This window comes from Tupaia chinensis, unplaced genomic scaffold (genome assembly GCF_000334495.1).
Source record: "Tupaia chinensis unplaced genomic scaffold, TupChi_1.0 Scaffold000247_1, whole genome shotgun sequence".
Classification (NCBI taxonomy): Eukaryota; Metazoa; Chordata; class Mammalia; order Scandentia; family Tupaiidae; genus Tupaia; species Tupaia belangeri.
Genome location: NW_006159725.1, coordinates 1640507 through 1663857, shown reverse-complemented (window position 1 = coordinate 1663857; position 23351 = coordinate 1640507). Strand labels below are relative to the sequence as shown.

Here is a 23351-nt window from a genome sequence, read left to right as displayed (position 1 = left end):
CCAGGCCTGGAGGCTCGAAAATCATACCGGATGTCGAGTGTGTGTGCACACCCCCCAAATAAAAAAAGAACAAAGAAACAGTACATACAAGGAGGATGGTTCTAGAAAGCTTGAGGTTATACTTGTCAGCAGTGGAGCAGAGAATCAAGGCCTCCAGCCTTTGACTACTATGCTAAGCTACTGGGCTTTCACTGGACAGTAGATGTGCACTGAAAGGGTGCATGCTCTACAGATCAAGCAGATCTCTGAGGAATGGTAACCGGAGTTTACACACAGCTTTTAAGATTGGAGGTGTGCCCTTGATTTCAGGGGCCACTGGGCCACGCAATCGAGTGCAGAGCTGGTTTTTTCCATCACCTGCCCTGTAAATCTCTTCTGCCTGATGCTATACCAACTTAGACAAAAACGCATGACAACCTCAGGCATGGCAGGACAAGGAAAATAAGGAGTGTGGACAAAGCGGCCTCAGACTGAGAGGTGGCAGAATCTTACATGCGGAGCCAGAGTCGAGACCAGATTTTCAGGCACTTTCCCAGGAGTCGGCTGAAGGCCCATCACCCTCCTGACTCTACTTCTTTTGATCTAGTATCATGAAAGCTGCCATTCTATGATTTATTGTTTTTGTTTGTTTGTTTGCTTACCTGGGAGGTCTGAGTCTGTTATATATTTAAGCAAGCCCTATTTCTTCCCCCTGCTCATATTCCTGGAGCTTATCCTTCACTCCCAAGCAGAAGCCTGGCTTCTTGCACCTCACTCACTCCTCTGCCTGGGTCCCACCCATCCTTCCATTCCTCCCCTTGACCTGCCCGGCAACAATCTGCCTCACCTAACTACTCTCTCCAAGTCCATCTGCTTCTATTTGATCCTCACTGGGCCTCACGAGAGTGCTTCTCCCCTTCTTCCCAGAATGCCTTGGGCTAAGACTTGGCAGGCAGTTCAGCCAGGCCCCTCCAGCCCCTGCAGGCCCCCTCCAGCCCTGGCAGCCATCGCTGCCCATCTAGCATGTGCTCCTCCTGAAGGTCTCCCCACAGGCCCGACACGGTATCAGCACATTAGTTCCTCTGAACCATCCCGTGTCTAGTTACTGCCGCTACACGATCCCTGCACAGCACCTCCCGCCAATGCCAGGGTCATCCCCCATTAAAGGTCTTTCTCCAGTTCTCTAAGTAAATTAGAACCCATTCCTGGGTACCCCCATTTTCCTATGCATTTCAAAGAAAAGCTCATTTCAAATCCCACAGAAGTGTAATGTAATCCTGCCAAATCACTCTGTTCTATTTCATCTGTCTGCAACGGAGATGCAGATGAGCAAAGTTCTCTCACCTGGGCCCACCTCACTTCAGTAGTCCTGCGATAGACAGGCTGAGTGCAATGTCGGTCTGAATCTCGACATGAAACTTTTTTTTTTAATTTGCCAGAGGGCACGTATGCAAACCAGAGACAGAGAGAGAGAGCGAGAGAGCACTCCCCAGCAGGCATAGTCACTGCAGTGCTCTCTCCTCCATTTCTCTCTGCGGACCGCATTTTTGGCAGGCATGTACACACATCCCAATGGGGTTTTCAAGCCACCAAGGCCAAGATTCAAACTGTACCACCAGCCATGTGGGATTCAGTACCCTCAACAACTAGGCCATAGGGCCATCCCAATGTGAATCTATTTTTAATCTTTTTAATGTCTTTTATCTTTTTTATTAAGGTTTTTGCCATAGAGTACATGAGCTCACTAGAGAGAGAGAGAAAGACAATGAGAAGAAAACTGAGAAATCACCCCCCAGGGTGGATGGCCATGGTGCAATCTCATCTCCTCCATCTCTTGGGATTTAGGGTACAAATAAGCCTGGTGTGATTTTCCAGCTGCCAGATCTGGGACACGAACTGTGGCTGGCTGTGTGGGAGTCCAATGCCGTAAACATTATGCCACCTGCTGGCCCTTATTTCAATTTCTTATCTAGACTATAGGTTCGCAGGGTGGGAGGAATCTCCATAACTACTTAAAGGGCCATCTGTACATGTGAGGTGGCCCCGTGGTCACACTGTGAGGGTCTGACTTCCGGGGTAGCCTCCCTCTTTGGCTTTTGGCTCTTAATCTGCCTCTCATGAGATATATATTTTTTGGGGGGGGAGAGGTTTTTGCTATAGGACGCATGTGCTCACCAGAAAGACAGTGAGAGACAGAAAGTGAGAAATAACCCCCCCAGGGGAGATGGCCATGCCACAATCCCTTCTCCTCCATTCTCCTCTCGGGATCTTAGGCACGCACGCACACACACTCAACGTGAGTTTAAGCCACCGGGTCTGGGACTCAAACCACAGTCGACTAAGTGGGAGTCCAGCAACCTAGCCATTATGCCAACTGCTGGTCTCCCTATTATGAGATATTTATCCTAAATATCTGACAACTGAGGAAGCGAAGGAAATCCCTGGTAAGCCATGACATACACACCCCATGGCCAGAGGTTCTCAATAGTGAAAAAAAAAAAATTAGTCAATAAAAGGCCTGAAAGACAATGACTCAAGATTTGAGTTAATCGGATGATAAAGAGAATATTCACCTGTAAAGATGAATGTGATACTGACATACGCTACTCAAAGATGATCCTTAAAAACATGCTAGGTGAAAGAAGTCAGACACAGGTCACCTATTCCTGGACAAGTCTATTAATATGACAAATCTGGAAAAGGTAAATCAGAGACAGAAATCAGAATTCCAGGCTGGAGGAGGGGAGAGAGGGAGAAATTGCTTCATGATGATAGAGTTCTCTTCTGGAGAAAAGAAAACACTTTCGAATTAGACAGAGAGGCCAGTTGTACACACTGGTGAATGGACTAAATGCCACCAAATCATTCACTTTTAAATGACAGTTTATGTTATGTAAATTTCACCTAAATAAGTTATTGTAAAAAGACACAGAAATCAGGGACCAGCAGTTAGCGTAATGGCTATGTTTCTGAACTCCCAAGTAGTCAACTGCTGTTCACATCCTGGACTCCATGGCTTAAAATCACGCCGGGCGCATGTGCATGCATGCCCAAGATCCTGAGAGGAGAATGGAGGAAAAGGGATTGCGGTGTGGCCATCCCCCCTGGGAGGTGATTTCTCACTTTCTGTCTCTCTGTCTCTCTCTGTCTTTCTGGCGAGCGCACGTACCCTATAGCAAAAATCCCTCAAAAAAAAAAAAAAGAAAAAAAAAAAAAGAAAGACACAGAAATCAGCCCAAAGGAGCTAAAAGCTTCCGTCTACCAAACTAGGACCTGAGCGACACAGTGAATCATGGCAGGGATGGTTTATAACACACCAAGTAATAAACAGTCCATGAGGCCAGGCCGACAGCACCTCTAAAGAAGGCAGACAGAAAGGCATTATCAGGGACCAGGCAGAAAGTTCTGTGCTTAGATTTCTTTTTTAAAAAAAAATCATTATTTATTTCATCCCATTTGTTATTATTATTTTTAATTTGACCAGAGCGAGAGAAAGGGAAAGCTTGAAAGTAAGCCACCAAGTCCAGGACTCAAACTGCCGTCGACCGGGTGAGAATGCAGTGCCTTTAACCACCGCACCACCTGCCAGCCCCTGTACTGGATTTCTGACAGGTATCTCCACCCTCGCAAGTCCAACTCCGAACTCGTGATGGTCCTCCACAGCTCTGCTCTCCTGTCCTCCCCGACTCACCAGGCAGCCACTGTTCTGCAGCCGTTCAGGCCCGTTCTGAGCACATATAAGGCAGGGTAGGCTAAGCTCTAACGTTCATAACACCCGTATCAAATGCTCTTCAACCCAAGACAATTTTAACTGAAAACGAGTTGATGGAGACACGAGCCCATTGTAAGCTGAGGAACGTCGGACGTACTTTCAGTGCGGTATCTAGCCCACCGTCTGGCACAGAACAGCAGCACGCTTGTTGAATGGACGACAGAATGACTAGCCAGCAGAAGGGACAGGGACAGAAGGGGCGTGGCCTCTGACTTGCTAGCCAGAGCCCCAGAGCAAGCCACACCCAGAGTACTCCCTCCTTCACACCGGAGACTCTCTGGAAGGGCAGAGCGTGATCTTATTCAGGTCACACCCAGCACAGGTGTAGTCTGCCATGTTAACAGTGAGAGTAACAGGATTTATGGCACCGAAAGGGACTTAGGAATGCACTCATCCTTCCCGTACCCAGGCTCCTCCTTAGCCCTCGATGGGTGTGGTGCTCTGAGAACACCCATCATGGACACTGCAAAACCACTCCAAGCATGTGACTTATGGGTGAAGGCCGGATGACTCTGGTGCCTTCCCTAGAAAAACGATACCTTGTAATTACCTTTAAGAAAAAGAGTATTGACGTCAACTAGCCTGAGTCCTCGGAAGCAGGGCCCACGGGTGCCTCTGCCAGCTCCCCTCACTGGATGCTGTTCCCCAAGTGCTCTTTCTCATAGGCTCAGAAACCAGAGCCAGACAATTGAATGAAGGGAGCCCAAGGGAGTGGTTACCAGGGTGGCTGTGACCCTGAACGTCTCCTAGAGCAGCAGTTCTCAGCCTTGGCTGCCTGTAAGAACTACCTGGGGAGCTTTTCAAATCCTCAGACCTGATCATACTGCCAACAATTCAACCATGACCTCTTGGCTTACAAGCTAGGCATCAGGATTTCGGAAAGCTCCCCCGGTGAGCCCACAAAGGCAGCTAATATTGAAACCACTCAGTTAGAGAAGGGCTTACAGGTATGCAGACCTGTGAAGGCCCGAGGGGGGTGGGGGTGGGGCAGCAGGTGGTATGATGGTAAAGGCGCTGGATTCCCATGGGGCCGACCATAGTTCAAGACCCAGACCTGGTAGCAGGTGGTATGGTGGTAAAGGCGCTGGATTCCCATGGGGCCAACCATAGTTCAAGACCCAGACCTGGCTAATGGCTTAAAACTCACACCAGGTGCATGTGTGTGCATGAGTGCTCAAAATCCCAAGCAGAGAGGGGAGGAGAAGGGAGTGCAGTGTGGCCATCCCCCTGGGGTATGATTTCTCACTCCCTCTTTCTCTGTCTCTGTCTCTCTCTCTCTCTCCAGAGAGTGCACATGCCCTATGGCAAAAACCTTTACCAACAAAAGAAGGTGATGGCCAGGGAGAGACTCACCTCACCAAGGTGTCACTGCCAGCACCTCCTGGGCTGTAGTAGAGCACGTTCTCCAAGGACAGGGAGAACCTCAGGCCCTCCGCCTCCGAGATGTACAAGTTGGTGCGGTTGTTGCTGTGACTGACGCACACAAACGCCTGGTCCTCGGACGCATCTGCGATGTAATATTCCTTCGGCATCAAAAGGCAGAAAATCCATACGTCAAGAAACAGATAGTTCCTGTGGGGTTTTTCTCTATACACGAAAGAAATGACTTCTACATGTTCCAGTGACCAACTGAACGCCACAGACGACTCTCCAACCGTGGCAGCGAACTCGTCAAAGACCTCCCTTTGGACCCTGGCAACTGGTGTGCAGCTGGGGCAGGCAGGTCCCTGACTGGCAAGCAGGGCACAGACTAAGAATGGCCACTGAACTCCATCAAGACCCTAAAAACCTCTCTGGAAGGAATGCCTCCTCTTGTTCCCATAGGACTTTTCATAAGCGCAAAGGACAATATAGCTTAGAGTGCATTTCACTTTTATCTCCCCTAAGGTGATAAAGGAAACTAGTGAAGAACTGGCTAGACTCCATCATGTATTGCTGAGCTCCACCTACCACCAAGCCAACTAAGTCAAGGCTTCCGACAGGGCCCCAGCCTGCAGTCACTTCTCTGAGGGGCCCCCTCTATGCCAATGGCTCCTGTCCACCAATAGGCTAAACGCCGAGCACTTTGGTCCTTCATCTCCTCAGTTCTTGGTCTCTGACATGCCAGTTCCTAAAAGGTCGGGCCGAAATCGTGTCCCCTTTGGGACCCTGAGAATAGACAGCAGGTGCTTAATAAATGACTGCTGCTGTGTACTACTAACTCGCCTTTGCCACAGTCCTGCCACACGGGCCACCGAGTCCAGCTCCAATCTCTCTGCCAGTCCTGCTCCACCTAAAGCCAATGACAGCTTCAGCCCGGCTCCACTTTAAACAGGAAAATGGGGAATAAGAGAACAAGATGATGGCGCTCTCTACAGAGAGATCTCTCTGGGCAGGAATTTCAGAGAGCATCATAAAATACCTACCCTGGCAGGACATGCCACAACACCCTTCCCCTGCCCTCCAACTGGGGACAGCAGACCACCCTCCAGCAGGCCCCACTCACGTTGATCGGATGCCTGGTGACAAACTGGGCTGCTCGCATGGGCTTCCGGCCAAAGGAGACCCAGAGCTGAAGGGAAGCATGCTGCTGGCTGCCGAGGAGATGCTGCCAAGGAAGAGGAGAAAATTAATTGTGCCAGACGACAGCCACTCAAAACAAGCGGAGAAGGGAGGCGGAAAGTCAGATCCCTCCAGCACTACTGGGCGCACAAAGCGGAGCCTGTCCGCAGACTCGCTGGCAGGGCCCACCATCAGAGTGACTCCGGCTGGGCCGTTCATGCTGGACCCTGATCTGCACAGACACTAGATGCTCCATGGATATTCAACGAGAAATGACAAGAATCTGGTGGGAGAACGCACACCTGGAGAGGCGGGGAGAGGTGCCAACGCTTAAGCAGAGGCAGAGAAAGTTAGAGGATTGTGTGATGGGACTGAAGACCCAGACAGGGCAGAGCTTAGAGTTCCCAAACCCCACGGGGTAGAAGCAGCCGCACATGCTCACAAAGCATGTTCTCTTCTCCCTGATTCACCTGTGCTTTTTTTAAAGTTTGTTTGTTTATTTATTTATTTATTTGGAGAGGTTTATGCTATAGGGCAGCCAGAGAGAGAGAGAGACAGAGAGATAGAAAGTGAGAAATCACCCCCGGGGGGATGGCCACGCCACAATCCCTTCTCCTCCATTCTCCTCTCGGAATCTTGGGCACGCACGCACATGAGCCCCACATGAGTTTAAGCCACCGGGTCTAGGACTTGAACTGTGGTTGATTACCTGGGAGTCCAGCAACATAGCCATTACACCAACTGCTGGTCCCTAAGTTCATTCATTTTATTCATGAGAGAGGCATGGGTATATGTGCACCAGAGTCAGAGAGAAAGGTGCTCCCAGGGTCCTATCCCAGCGATCCCTATGCCCAGACCTGCAGCAAGATCTTAGGTATACATGTGCTCACACACTTGGTATGTCCAAGCCAACACAGGGCTTCCAGCACTGTAGTTCAGTTTGCTCCCGAATGCCACCAGGCTGGGCCCCTTCTCCTATTTTTAGACTACGAGGATACTGAAAGTCATATGGCTTTGATAGGCACCAAGAATTAGAGGATCTTCCTTGATTCTATTTCTCAATCTTGGACTAGTTCTCGTTGAGTAAGGTCTTTTGCTGGAATATACATCATTGGTAGGTGATGCTGACCATATTCCATTGTATTTTGGAGACTCTAAGCCACAGCTGGGATCTTGAAAATGGATATAAAAGCATTGGAATAAGATCTGGCTCGATAGCCTAAGAAAATCATGAAATCGCGGAGTCGGCAAGTGGCATGGTGGTTGAGGCGCTGGACTCCCACAGGGTCGACTGCAGTTCGAGTCACAGACCTGGCAGCTTGCATGCTCTTCTGTCTCTCTCTGGTCAAGTGAAAGAATAATAATGTGGCCAGCAGGTGGTATAGTGGTTAAGGCGCTGGACTCCCACATGACTGACCACAGTTTGCATTCTGAACCTGATGGCTTAAAACTCACGCCAGGCATAAGCACATGCGTGCCCAAAATCCTGAGAGGAGAATAGAGGAAATGAGATTGTGGTGGGGTCATCCCCCGACCCAGGGGAGTGATTTCTCACTTTCTCCTTCTCTTTTCTCTCCCTCTCTCTCTCTAGCGAGTGCATGCACCCTATAGCAAAAATAACACTAAAAATAAATAAAACTTAAAAAAAAGAAAATCACAACATCTCTCTACCCCTCAATTTATTCATCTGTACGAGACACATACTGGGATCAGAACTTCCCTGTGGATATGTTTAAATGGTCCAGGAACTCCATAAACTCCTATGAAAATGTCTTGCTCATAGGCACTCATTGGTTTTACTACAGAGGGGCCATACCTTTCATCAGACTCTCTACAACGTCCACGATGGGGAAAGACAACAACAGAAACCGCTTATAAAGGCTCTGCAGTTTCTCCCAGCTCTGAGAGCACAGGGGGGAACTGAAGCAAAGGCACCTCTAGCAGGGGAGACAGAGCAGACACACCTGACGTGGACATAACCACTCTGTGGACGTAACCACCCCGCGGACTCGAGGGTACTGGGATGGTGGGATCGCCAGTCCAAGTTAGTGTGGCTTCATTTATCTCTGACTACTAGGCGGTCCTGAAAATCATGACACATTTTTGCATAGAAAAACATAGCAAAATAGATCATGACTTTCCCAACAACCTAATAGTTTGCTATGTATTGATTGAATGCTATTGACTTTCCATAAGTAAGGACCATAGCAATTTATTTATTTATTTTTCTTTTTTTTGGAGAGGTTTTTGCTATAGGGCGTGTGCCCTCGCCAGACAGACAGACAGAAAGCGAGAAATCACCCCCCAGGGGGGATGGCCACGCCGCAATCCCTTCTCCTCCATTCTCCTCTCAGGATCTTGGGCATGCACGCACACGTGCCTGGCGTGAGTTTAAGCCATCGGGTCCGGGACTTGAACCACGGTTGACTACGTGGGAGTCCAGTGACATAGCCATTACGCTAACTGCTGGTCCCAGCAATTTATTTTATTTGTAATATAACAACTGAGGCCCCCTGTGCTCCTGGAGATGCGTAATGACCACATGAAGAAGAGAGAGAGAGACAGAGAGATAGAAAGTGAGAAATCACCCCCGGGGGGATGGCCACGCCACAATCCCTTCTCCTCCATTCTCCTCTCGGAATCTTGGGCACGCACGCACATGAGCCCCACATGAGTTTAAGCCACCGGGTCTAGGACTTGAACTGTGGTTGATTACCTGGGAGTCCAGCAACATAGCCATTACACCAACTGCTGGTCCCTAAGTTCATTCATTTTATTCATGAGAGAGGCATGGGTATATGTGCACCAGAGTCAGAGAGAAAGGTGCTCCCAGGGTCCTATCCCAGCGATCCCTATGCCCAGACCTGCAGCAAGATCTTAGGTATACATGTGCTCACACACTTGGTATGTCCAAGCCAACACAGGGCTTCCAGCACTGTAGTTCAGTTTGCTCCCGAATGCCACCAGGCTGGGCCCCTTCTCCTATTTTTAGACTACGAGGATACTGAAAGTCATATGGCTTTGATAGGCACCAAGAATTAGAGGATCTTCCTTGATTCTATTTCTCAATCTTGGACTAGTTCTCGTTGAGTAAGGTCTTTTGCTGGAATATACATCATTGGTAGGTGATGCTGACCATATTCCATTGTATTTTGGAGACTCTAAGCCACAGCTGGGATCTTGAAAATGGATATAAAAGCATTGGAATAAGATCTGGCTCGATAGCCTAAGAAAATCATGAAATCGCGGAGTCGGCAAGTGGCATGGTGGTTGAGGCGCTGGACTCCCACAGGGTCGACTGCAGTTCGAGTCACAGACCTGGCAGCTTGCATGCTCTTCTGTCTCTCTCTGGTCAAGTGAAAGAATAATAATGTGGCCAGCAGGTGGTATAGTGGTTAAGGCGCTGGACTCCCACATGACTGACCACAGTTTGCATTCTGAACCTGATGGCTTAAAACTCACGCCAGGCATAAGCACATGCGTGCCCAAAATCCTGAGAGGAGAATAGAGGAAATGAGATTGTGGTGGGGTCATCCCCCGACCCAGGGGAGTGATTTCTCACTTTCTCCTTCTCTTTTCTCTCCCTCTCTCTCTCTAGCGAGTGCATGCACCCTATAGCAAAAATAACACTAAAAATAAATAAAACTTAAAAAAAAGAAAATCACAACATCTCTCTACCCCTCAATTTATTCATCTGTACGAGACACATACTGGGATCAGAACTTCCCTGTGGATATGTTTAAATGGTCCAGGAACTCCATAAACTCCTATGAAAATGTCTTGCTCATAGGCACTCATTGGTTTTACTACAGAGGGGCCATACCTTTCATCAGACTCTCTACAACGTCCACGATGGGGAAAGACAACAACAGAAACCGCTTATAAAGGCTCTGCAGTTTCTCCCAGCTCTGAGAGCACAGGGGGGAACTGAAGCAAAGGCACCTCTAGCAGGGGAGACAGAGCAGACACACCTGACGTGGACATAACCACTCTGTGGACGTAACCACCCCGCGGACTCGAGGGTACTGGGATGGTGGGATCGCCAGTCCAAGTTAGTGTGGCTTCATTTATCTCTGACTACTAGGCGGTCCTGAAAATCATGACACATTTTTGCATAGAAAAACATAGCAAAATAGATCATGACTTTCCCAACAACCTAATAGTTTGCTATGTATTGATTGAATGCTATTGACTTTCCATAAGTAAGGACCATAGCAATTTATTTATTTATTTTTCTTTTTTTTGGAGAGGTTTTTGCTATAGGGCGTGTGCGCTCGCCAGACAGACAGACAGAAAGCGAGAAATCACCCCCCAGGGGGGATGGCCACGCCGCAATCCCTTCTCCTCCATTCTCCTCTCAGGATCTTGGGCATGCACGCACACGTGCCTGGCGTGAGTTTAAGCCATCGGGTCCGGGACTTGAACCACGGTTGACTACGTGGGAGTCCAGTGACATAGCCATTACGCTAACTGCTGGTCCCAGCAATTTATTTTATTTGTAATATAACAACTGAGGCCCCCTGTGCTCCTGGAGATGCGTAATGACCACATGAAGACCCAGGTGGCAAACACAAAGCTCCACCCGATCCATCTGAGCAGTGTGCATATTCAAACCGCCATGGAACAAAGGGTTAAAAGTAGTTTGTTTTAAAGAAACCAGGTAGAGAAGGATGAGAGACCCTACCTTTCCAAAATGGCATCCTGAAAATGATATTAATAGTTTGGATTCAGCACGAAGTTAGAGAAAAAAATGAATCTATTACAGACAAGGACTTCAAAGGTTCATAGAAAAGTAGGATTAGAGTGCAAGTTTAGAGGCCAGGAGGTGCTGCAGTAATACAACTGGATCCACGTAGGAAAGGTCCTGGGTTCACAACCAGGGACCTCCCTGGGCATGCCGGAATGTGCACAGATGCCTGGGATCCAGGCTGGCAGAGACACAGATGGCATGGACGGCAGACAGAAACCCTGCTGGGGGTAACTGTCTCTCTGTCTCTCTGTCTCTCTCTCTCACAGAAGAAATAAACTACTTTTTAAAAAAGCACATTTGGGTAATATAAGGGGGTCTTCCAAAATGTTTAGAGCACTCATTTAGAACCAGCCCTGTGGCCTAATGGTTGAAAAGGCAGATCTCACATGGTCAACCACAGTTTTTTGTTTTAAGAATTATTAAAAAAAAAAAATTATTAATTTAATTTAATTATTATTAATTTGCTATAGGGCACACACACCCACCAGAGAAAGACAGAGAGAGAGAGAAAGAGAAGGAAAGTAAGAATGTAAGCCGCCAGATCTGGGAGTCACACACCATGTGGGAGTGTAGCCACACCATGATGCCATCTGCTGGTCCCGGGCAACTACAGTTTGAATCCCAGAGCCAGCAGCTTGAAAATACAGCAGGCATGTGTTCATGCGTGTGTCTCAAAATCCAGATAGGACGGAGAAATACAGAAGAAGTGATTATAGCATGACTACACCCCACTGAGGAGTGCACCTTCCCGCTCACTCGCTCACTCTCTAGTGAGTGCCTGTGCCCTCTGACAATTCAAATACATACATACATACATCCATACCTTTACATATAAATTTATTTCAATGCAAACATTTGGGAGATTCATGTATAGATTTTTCATAATATGGATTTTCCACAAGTTTTTGAAGACCTCCCTCATATTATCCAAATGAGAAAATAGTCCAAAGCAAAATTGTTACATATATGTTACAAACGCCTTCATCAAATCAGTAAGATTCCACAGCTGTGTCAGAGGATTTGTTTTAGTCACCCTCTACAAATTTGACTCTTTATGAATATAATAATGTGCCCAGCAGGTGGTATAGCGGTTAAGGCGCTGGACTCCCACATGACGTAGGATTACATGAGCAAGGAAATAGACATGTTTATGGTTCGTATTTTTTTCCCACGCCTTCCAGCTGTGAATAGAGTTTAGAAAGAGCAATTTCTCAGTGCCACTCAGGCCCATCATTAGCTAAAAGTACTTAGTGATTATTGCTAGGAGGCCTGAGAATTAAGTATGTACATCAAGGCCAATGTTAACCCATAAATGCAAAAATCACAGAATACTATGCTCGTCCAAAAACAGAATCCCAAAATGCATCTATCCCACTAGCTTCTGAACAATTACTCCTAAACCTGGACAATTCGGCTCACTCCTAATGTATTTTTTTTTAAAGAATTATTTTAACTTTATTTATTATTATTATTATTATTTTCCAGTTTGATCAGAGAGACACACAGAGAGAGAGAGGAAGTGAGAAAGCAAGCCACCAGGTCTGAGACTTGAACCGTGTCTGGCCATGTGGGAGTTCAGCGCCTTTAACCACCATGCCACTTGCCGGCCCCTCCTAATGTATTTTTAAAGAGTTATTGTATTATTTGACTGCCACCAAGAAAAATATTAACAATGAAACTGGCATACTGCTCATTGCAAAGTACACTGTAAGGCCCTGATATATTTCCTAATAAACCAAAGGATGCTTCGTCTCGTGGAAAACATCCAACAGTGTAAATGGGCATCGGATAAAATGCAGAAGTTCTGCTCCTCCCTCTAGGACGCTCCACTACTCCCCAGGGCGCCTATTGGCTAATAGCTCTGGGGATTCTTTCAGATGTGACAGTGCACAGCGTATTTGCATAGTGACAGACAATGCTACAGCTGCCACCAACATCGATTACCCCTTTCCTCCTGAACAGCAGATCCTCGCCCACCACCCAGAGATAGCGCACAACTTTTCTGCAGCCATGTGCGGCCATGTGACTGGTACCAGCCTATGAGACACAACAGAAACAATGCAGTGGATTTCTAGGAGGGCTGACTAGAGGGACCGAATGAGCTGGAAAGTGTGCTACTTCGGCCTTTCTGTCTTTCCTTATTCTTCCCAGCCACAATAAGGGCTTCAAGCTAGTACGGACATCTTCAACCACGAGGTAACCTGGAGAGTGGAAGTCGCTAGTTAGGGTGGAAGGACAAAAAGCCTGGGTCCCAAATAACACCAGGACACCGACCTACCAGCCCTACATGGCCCATCTCCAGGAAGCGCTGGAGAGAAAACCAAACTCCCATCTTGGCCAAGCCCCTTTTACCTCCGTCTGTAACCAGCAGCCTCACCCAAGTCCAAATCGGTACAGTTTGACTCTTCATGTACTCATGGGATCATAAAATAAATACGATTGTGCGACTTAATGTTTTCCATGAATAGTATATCTTACTGCTCCACATTTGACTTTTTTTCATTAGCAGCGTATCTTAGACAGTGTTCTATTTCACAGCTATTAACAGGCAACAAGGTAGTTTCCAGAAGCACACGTTAATGAACTTTAAATTAGTTTTAATTATTATTTTCAGAACTGCACCACACCATTTATAGGCTACGTTCTTAGAAGAATTCATAGGTCAAACTCTTTATTTTCAAAAGAGAAGAAATGGCCTCGCTGAAACTCTGGACCAACCAACGCATCTACCAGCACACACACACTTTCATCAACTAGAAGTTATTATTATTTTATATTTTTTGATGGCTATTTTTTGGTTTTTGTTTTGTTTTGTTTTGTTTTTGCCATAGGGTTTCTGTGCTCACCAGAGAGACAGGGGAAAGTGAGAAATTACCGCCCCCCACCCCAGGGTGAATGGACATTCTGCAATCCCTTCTCCTCCAGTCTCCTCTCAGGATTTGGGGCGCACACACACACACACACACACACACACACACACACACAAGCACGTGGTGTGATTTTCAGGCTGCCAGGTCAAGGACTTGAACAGTGGAGTTAGTCATGTGGGATTCAATGCCTTCACCACCATGCCACCTGCTGGCCCCACAATTAGGAATTATTTAAATGCTTCTATGTCAGACCTTTTGTAGGGTATGAAGATGTATACTTTTTTTTTTTAATTTTGTGTTTTCATTTCTGATCATTAAAAATAAATTAATATTAAGTATCTGAATGACCTGAATTTCAACTTTGCAGGGAGTGGCTGAATCTGACCTGAACAATAGTGACCTTTAAAGAGGAGCAGAGCACAGACTTGGCCTGGGCCGATGCTGCACAGCTGGCGGAGGCTAAAGGAAATGCTTTTAGCCAGAAAAGGCCAGGTGGGGCTTATTTAGAACCACAGGCCACAAGATGCTCCAGAGCGGCCGTCAGTAATAGACGACACCTGGCTTTACCTCCCGCTATGCCCGCCCCCACGGCCCTATAAAAGAATAACCCTGGGGACCAGCAGTTAGCATAATAGCTATGTCGCTGCACTCCCATATAGTCGACAACGGTTCGCATCCCGGACCCGGTGGCTTAAAACTCACGCCGGGCACATGTGCGTGCATGCCTAAGATCCCGAGAGGAGAATGGAGGAGAAGGGATTGCGAGGTGGCCATCTCCCCTGGGGGTGATTTCTCGCTTTCTGTCTTTCTGTCTCTCTCTGTCTGGCAAGTGCAAGCGCCCTATAGCAAACTCCCCCACCAAAAAAAAAAAAAAAAAAAAAAACCCCGGGGGGGGAAAAAAAAAAAAAAAAAAAAGAATAACCCTGGGGCGTGTTCTGGGCCTCGGTTGTCTCCGTCAGTGATGCCCGGACCACCTGAGCCCGGCTTTGTCTGCCTGTGCGCCTGTGTCTTTGTTCTTTCTCTCCCACTACCTGCTTCCACTCTGAGTCCCATGTCCCTTCGCCCTGCAGGCCAGGGCACAATTTATGTTTGAGACTCGGTCAAGAGAAAAAGAAATGAGAGATCCAGAAGAAAAGAAATAAATAAATGGCATATCTTATCAAGCAAAGGCCAAAGGGTACTGCAGTGAGATACTGAGATGCACGTTACACAGCAGTTCAGCTAGAAAACTGGTGGGAGATCCGTGGCATCCCAAGGCATGTAGGAGTCCAGGAATGAAGGCGGAAGTGCCCGCACCACGCAGTCACCCCACACCTTTCTGGAGCAGGTACAAAGTTTAACAGAGCATCCTCCTCCAATAGGTCATTTACCCCAAACGTCTTAAATAAAACAGACAAGCTATGCCAGCAGTTAGCGTAATGGCTATGTCGCTGGACTCCCACGTAGTCGACCCGGTGGCTTAAAACTCATGCCGGGCGCGTGTGCGTGCAGGCCAAAGATCCCAAGAGGAGAATGGAGGAGAAGGGAGTGCAGCATGACCATCCCCCTGGGGGGTTGATTTCTCGCTTTCTGTCACTATGTCTCTGTCTGGTGAGTGCACGTGCCCTATAGCGAAAACCTCTCCAAAGAAAGAAAAAAAAAGAAAAGAAAGAAAAAAGAAAAACAGACAAACTATGACACCTAGGATTTGCTTTAAAATATTCCAGGGGAAAAAAATTAGTAGTGGGGGGGAGGTCGGCAGGTGGCACGGTGGTTGGGGGGCACTCGACTCCCAGATGGCCAATAGCAGTTCGAGTCCTGGACCTGGTAACTTGCTTTCTCAGTTTCCCTCTCTTTCTTTCTCTGTCACTTTCTGATCAAATTGGAAAAATAATAAAGTTAAAAAATTATTATTTAAGAAAAAAAGCTTATAAAGTTGTTAATAATTAGATGTACTTCCAGAATTAGAGTCAGGAATGCTAAAGGGTCATTCATCCATAAAAGCAAGAAAAACACTGACAATAATTCTCAAAGTCAACTTGTTAAGAATTCTGAAAAGTACATAAAGGTTTGCAAAAATCCAAAGAGCAGGCCCAGTCACATTGGCACTCAGGTAGCACCATGCCCTGCGAGACGGTACACTTGTTTTCAAGTGTGTGGGGCCAGGCCCAGCTCCAGGCCAACCTGAACACAATGAGCACACTTACATGTACCCATCATCCTGGCTAATTGGGAGGCCAGGATAGGAGGATCAGACATGGTGAGGCCCTCTCATGAAAATGTATCTGCCTCTCTCCCTTCCTCCCTCATAAGAAAAGAAAAGAGTGGGGCTAGCCAGTGGCATGGTGGTTAAGGGCAGCTGGGTCCAACATGGCTGACTGTGTGGTTCAAGTCCCAGACCTGCCAGCTTAAAACGCATACTAAACACATGCGTGTGCATGCCCAAAATCCCAAAAAGAAGAAATGGAGAATGGATTGTGTCATGACCATCCCCCATGGAGGGATGCTTTCTCTCTCTCTCTCTCTCTAGAAAATAGGAGGGAACGGGAGAGGAGAGAAGGAAAGGGCTGAAGCAAAGCTAGAATAGCCAGTTTTGTGACATTTCACTTTCCTGTCCCTCACGCCTCTCTCTAGCACCATTGTAGCTTTGGAAATCCACAGCCTCCTAAGTACAAGTCATGAAAACAAGTAGCCTAGCAGCCACTGAAAAGAACAGAACAGGTCAGAAACTCCCAAAAAGCCCCACACTGAGAAAAAAAAGTGTTACTATTTGACCTGCCAGGCAGCTTGCTGCATTCTCAGGTGTTATCTTAGTATACCTGACTCAGCTCACTGTGCAAACCGCCTGCGAGCCAGCCAAGGCAGTAATGGAAAACAATGAGTGACAACCAGCAAATGTTTAACATCACAGCCCTGGGAGGCAGTGTTGCCAGCTGAGACTAAAAAGAAGCTAACTAAAAAGCTTAAATGGAATAACTGGGGAAGAAGAGGTAAGTTCTGAAATATCTGAGAATCTACAAGGTTAGAAGCACCTAAGAGTTCTGAGTATGCTCAGGAAAGAACAGAAGAGTCTAATTTCTCACTTCCAGCTCACCTTCAGGCACTGCACAAACAGTATGTGAAGCTGGAAAGAGGAGTTGTAAATTGCCTGTCAAAACATTGAAGGCATAAGCCAACACACACCCAGAGGCCATCAGGAAAGGCTGGGAGATGTACTGGTTCAAAGTATTTAGAGAAAATCCTTGTCGAAGTATTGGCTGACAACTAAGCTAACCTGAGTTTTCTGCCTGTTCAGTAGCTATGCAAAATTAAGAAGACAAATTTCACAGAAACAACACAAGAAACTCACTTGACAAAAACCAACAACAAACAGTAACAACAGAAAAACCTGAAGACTGGGTATTTTCATATGAGAAGCCATCACGCTGTTTAAAATGCCTAGTCTTTAACAAAAAATTACAAGACAAGCAAAAACTAAAACCTATATATAAGAAAAACATATAAGTAGCAACAGAAACTGCTACAGATACTTCACTTAATAATGAAAATTTAAACTAGCTATCATAAATATAATCAGAGAGGGACCGGTAGGTGGTGTGGTGGTTAAGGGTGCTGGACTCCCTCATGGCGGACTGTGGTTCACGTCCCGGACCTAGCGGCTCTCTCTCTCTCTCTCTCTCTCTCTCTCTCTCTCTCTCTCTCTCTCTCTGTCCCTTCCTGGTGAAATTAAAATAAATAAATGAATAAGTTAAATAAAATAATCCTTTAAAAATTAAATAAATAGATATAATCAAAGAAAAGGAAATCACACATAAAGATTAAAGGAAAGTATGAGAACAATGTCTCACTTCTATTTCTATCCTACTAATAAGGATAGAGATTATAAAAAAGAAACAAATACCACTTCTGGAGTTGGAAAGTATAACTTGAAGAAAAATTCCCTAGAGGCATTCAAGAGCAGTATGGAACTGGCAAAAGAAAGCAGCAGTGAACATTAAGACAAGTCAATTGTGATGATTCTTCCTGAGGAAAAGAGAGAATCATTTAAAAAGTGAACAGACTCTAAGAAACCTCTGGGATATCGTCAAGTGATATATACCTTATAGGAATCACTGATAAAAACAGAAAAACTATCTGAAGAGGAGAATGAGCAAAAATTCCCCAAGTCTGATGAAGACATGAATCTAAATATCCAGTAAACTCAATGAACTCCTAGTAGAATAAACTCGGGAATCCACACCAGGACATTCCAGAGTAAAACTGTTCAAAGTCAAAGGTAATGAGAGAATCTTTTTTTGGAGAGGTTTTTTTGCTATAGGGCACATGCGCTCACCAGAAAGACAGAGAGAGACAGAGAGACAGAAAGCAAGAAATCACCCCCGGGTGGTGGTGGTGCTGCAATCCCTTCTCCATTCTCCACTTGGGACCTTGGGAATGCCCACACACGTGCCCAGTGTGAATTTAAGCCACTGGGTCCATCCAGGACTTGAACCATGGTTGACTATATGGCATAACCATTATGCTAACTGCTGGTCCCTAATGAGAGAATCTTGAAAGCAGGAAAAGAAAAGTGACTCATCAGATACAAGAAGTCTTCAATAAGACTAAAACCGTGTTGATGGGCTTAAAATACACAAAGATGGGTCAACAACAGCACAAAATGGTTGGGGGTGGGGAGGATGCCATGGAGCTACTACATATAGAAACAAAGATTTTTTTTTTTAATTTAGAAATAAAGATTTTAACTATTGAAATTAATCCAAATTAGACTTTAAAAATTAAGATGCTTACTATTTACTGAGTAAAACTTAAGAAAGTACCTGGGGGGGAAAATTAGTTTAAAAAAAATGTACAAAAGAATTAAAAGGATACTCTAAACAATATGTATTTGATATAAAAGAAGGCAATGATGGAGGAACAAAAACAAGAGAGAAAGAAACATATAGAGAGCAGATTGTAAAAGGAAAGATATGTTGCCTATCTCTTGGTAATTACATTAAATGTAAGTAGATTAAACACTCTAAGCAAAAGGCAGGGACTAGGAGAATAGAGAATAGATATGACACTATATGCTTTCTACACAAGGGTTCAAAGATACAAAAAGGTTGAAACAAAAATATGGAAAGTGATATACCAAGTAAATGGTACTCTAAAGAAAAATTGAGTAGCTATAGTAATAGACAAAATAGACCTTAAGACAAAAATAGTTATTAGAGACAAAGAAGGGCATTTTATAATGACAAAAGTGATAGTTTGGAAGAGTTACTTATTATAAACCAAACTCAAAGCACACGCAGGAAAACTGCCGGAATTGAAGCTAGAAATAGATAATTCAACTATAGTGGAGATTTCAATATACTGTTCTCAATATAGATACAAAAAGGCAGGAAAAAAGACTTAAATGGCATTACCAACAAAGTAGCCATAATAAATATCTATAGAACTTAACACCCAACAATAGAATACACATCCTTCTCAAAGTTTCAAGATAGACCATATGTTGTTAACTCTTAAAATAAGGCTCAATAAAATCAAAATAAGTGAAAAAAATTTTACAATGAAGTTCAAACATGTACATTGAAAATTACAAAACCTATATGAAAGAAATGAAAAAAAGCTTAAATAATGGAAATGCATCCCTTGTCCATGTATTGGTACAGATATTATTAAGATGAAAATAACTCTCCAAGTTGATTTACAGATTCAACGTAATCCCTGTCAAACATCCCATCTGTCTTTTTCTTTTCTTTTCTTCTTTTTTTTTTTGTAAAAACTGACGAGCCGATCTTAAAATATGTCTGAAGGGGCTGGTAGGTAGTGTGGTGGTTGACACACTGAACTCCCACATGGTCGACTGTGGTTTGAGGCCTGGACCCAGAGGCTTGCTTTCTCTCTCTCTCTGATCAAATTAAAAATAATAATGATAAATAAAATTAAATAATTTTTAAAATAAATAAAAATATGTCTGAAAAAAAAATCAAGGAATCCACAATAGTTGATACAAAACCTGAAAAGAAAAGCTGAAGGGCTCAAACTTTCCAAATTTAAAAGTTACTACAAAGCTATCGAAATATTAATCAAGACAATATGCTACTGGCCTAAAAACAGAAATATAGATCAATGGAATAGAATTAAGAGTCCAGAGGCTGCACAGTGGTACAACAATAATTCAACCAGACCCACATGGGAAAGATCCTGGGTTCAAGACACAGGTCTTCCCTGAGCATGCTAGTCATGCATTCATGTGTCCTGATCCAGCCCAGGTAAGACTGAGCCTAGACCACAATCTGTCCCTTTGGGCTTTCTCTGTCTGCTTCTCTGTCTGTGTTTTGCAAACAAAAAATAAACAAACTTTAAAAAAAAAAATTAAAATTAAGAGTCCAGAAATAAATCTTTATATTTATGGTCAATTCATATTCAATAAAGGTGTAAATAATATTGGGTTATGGGAAAAGTCATGACGTATTCCTGCAAAGAAAAACATAGAAAAAAATACTTCATGACTTTTCCAACAACCCAATATAAAAGGAAAAGTATAGTCTTTCAGAAATGGTACTAGCATAGCTGGTTATGTACATGAAAAAACTGAAAATGAACACCATTTCACAAAGATGCATAAATTTACTGAAAATGACTCACAGAAGTAACTGTAAGAGCTAAACTTATAACATCCTTAAAGCAAAAAGAGGAGCAAATCTTCAAGATTTTAGATATTAAAGCCAATAACACAAACCACAAAAGAAAAAAATAGATAAACTGGACTTCATTAAAATTAAAAACTTTTGGGGGTTGACAGGTGGCATGGTGGTTAAGGGCGCTGGACTCCCACATGGTTGACCACAGTTTGAGTCCCAAACCGGCAGCTTGCTCTCTCACTCTCAATCTCTCTCTCTCTCTCTCTCTCTCTGACTCTGCTCAAAATTGAAAAATAATGATAATAAATAAATAATTATTTTTTTAAAAATTAAAAACTTTTGTACTGAAAAGGATACCATCCAAAAAATGAAAAGCTAACCCATGAAATAGCAGAATGCATTTATTTATATATATATCTGCTATTACAACTTGACAATAAAAAGATAAAGATCCCAAATCAAAACTGGACAAAGAATTTGAAAACATACTTGTCCAAGGCCAACAGGCACATAAAAAGATGCTCACCATGATCAGTCATCAAGAAATGCAAATCAAAACCATATGCAATACCACTTCACACAAGAATGGCTATAATCAAAAAGACGGACAATAACAAATGTTGGCAGGATACAGAGAATTTACAACCCCGATACATTGCTGATGGGAATGTAAAATGGTGTGGTCAATTTGGAAAATAATTTGGCAGCTTCTTAAAAAGTTAAACATAGAATTACCGTATGACCCAGCAATTAACATTCCTAGATAAATATCTAATAAAATTTAAAACATATACCTATACATAAATGTGCACATAAACATTCTTAGCAATACTATTTATCACAGTCAAAAATTATAAACAATCCAAATGGACTAATAAATAGGTATGTAAAATGTGTTATAACTGGGGCCAGCAGGTGATATGGTGGGTAGGCACTGGTTTCTCACATGACCCACCACGGTTTGAGTCCTGGACCTGGCAGCTTGCTCACATTTTCTCTCTCTCTCTCTCTCTCTCTCTCTCTTTCTCTCTCTCTCAATCTGTGTGTGTGTGTGTGTGTATGTGTGTGTGTCTGATGAGTGCATGTGCCCTGTGGCAAATTAAAAGTAATAATGATAAATAAAAATAAATAATTCTTTTTCAAAAATGTGTTTTGGCTATACAAGGAAATATATTAAGCCCTTTAAAAGGACTGACATGTAATAAAACATGCTACCCATGAATGAAATGTGAAAACATGACACTGTGAAAGAAACCAATGACTACACATGTTATAGGATTGCCTTTATACAAAGTGTCCCAGAGAGGCGAATTCATAGAGACAGAATGTAGATTAGTGGCTGCCAGAAGCTGAGTGGAGAAGGGACAGGGTTTCTTTTAGGGGTGGATGAAAATCTTTAGAAATCAGTAGTGATGAACACTGTTCAACCCCGTGAAAATATGAAACATCACTGAGTTGTACACTTGGGGTGAATTGTATAATACATGAACTGCATCTCAATATAGGTGTCCTAACAAATTAATATTAATTCTAAATTGATTGGTATTATACCTTTAATCTATAAATGTTTCAGTTTTGTTGTTATATATGAAAGTTAGATGCATTAGATACTTATATCTAGATTTGCATTTGCATACATTTAAGTAATATCACAATTTTTAAAATCTGTCAGTAGTTTAGTTTTGGTCAATTACCCTAAAATTCACACCCCAATTTTAGTCAAACCAAACCCTGAGGCAATTACCAAGGTTTTCTATTATCTCCGATCAACCACAGACTTTGAATTAGCAGAATGAAGGTTCGAAATCGGTTGTCAATCATCAAATTGGAAGTTGGTCAGGCAGAATCACGAACATATAAGTGGGTTCTCACTTGGGCATTCAAGATATCTTAATTGGCCATAATATTCTAAAGAGCCCACCCTCGCATTAACAGGGCATAATTTAAAGCCTAAACCTGTACTTTTTGTGATAATGCCTGAGACTCATCAAGCCTTACAATGCGGGTTGCTTGATACCAGTGGCGAGGGCAGCAGCCTGTACCTGCGAAGTTCAACGCAACAGATATATTGGGCTTTGTGGGCTACACTGCTTCCATGTAGCTATTCAGGTCTGCCACTATGGCATGAAAGCAGTCCTGAACCATACATAAGAACGTCAGTATGGCTGTGTTCCAAAAAAACTTTATTTGCGGGGCCAACAGGTGGCATGGTAGTTGAGGTGCTGGATTCCCACATAGCTGACCGTGGTTCAAGTCCCGGACCAGGTAGCTTGCTTTCTCACTTTCCCTCTCTCTGTCTGTCTCTCTCTGGTGAGCACATGTGCCCTATGACACATTTTAAAAATAATAATAATAATAAATAAAATTAAATAAATGATTTTTTTTAGCAAGACTTTATTTGCAGGGACCAGCAGATGGCATTAATGGTTATATCGCTAAACTCCCACGTAGCTGACCACAGTTTGTGTCCCAGAACCAGTGGCTTAAAACACAATGGGTACCTGTGCGTGCAAGCCCAAAATCCTGAGAGGAGAATGGAAGAGAAGGATTTGTGGTATGGCTAGCACCCCCGCAGGTAATTTCTCACTTTCTGTCTCTATCTCTCTCTGTCTCTCCACCAAGCACACACACCCTATAGCAAAAATCTCTCTTTATTAAAGCCTTCTTTGCAAAAACAGGTGGAGGGTCATGGTTTGCCAGTCCCTGCCCTGGGGCAATGTCTGCATCCTGCAAGTTGTGGGTGGTGCCTCACCTGTGAGGACAGACAGGCGAGTCCATCAAACCCACAGACCGCGTCCTTGTTTGATGCACATGTGAGGAGGAAA

At 44.3% G+C, this 23351-nt stretch overlaps 1 protein-coding gene across 3 annotated transcripts in view; it reads right to left on the bottom strand.

The window, feature by feature from the left end:
* Positions 1-23351, bottom strand: part of SORL1 (sortilin related receptor 1) — a 226472-nt gene that overhangs the window by 134610 nt on the left and 68511 nt on the right. For all 3 annotated transcript variants that reach the window (XM_006148800.3, XM_027771985.1, XM_027771986.1), the window contains exons 7-8: positions 6237-6338; positions 5105-5274 (exon numbers count right to left, since the gene is read on the bottom strand). In XM_006148800.3, the coding sequence (XP_006148862.1) occupies positions 5105-5274; positions 6237-6338 (272 nt within the window). The remainder of the gene's footprint in view (positions 1-5104; positions 5275-6236; positions 6339-23351) is intronic.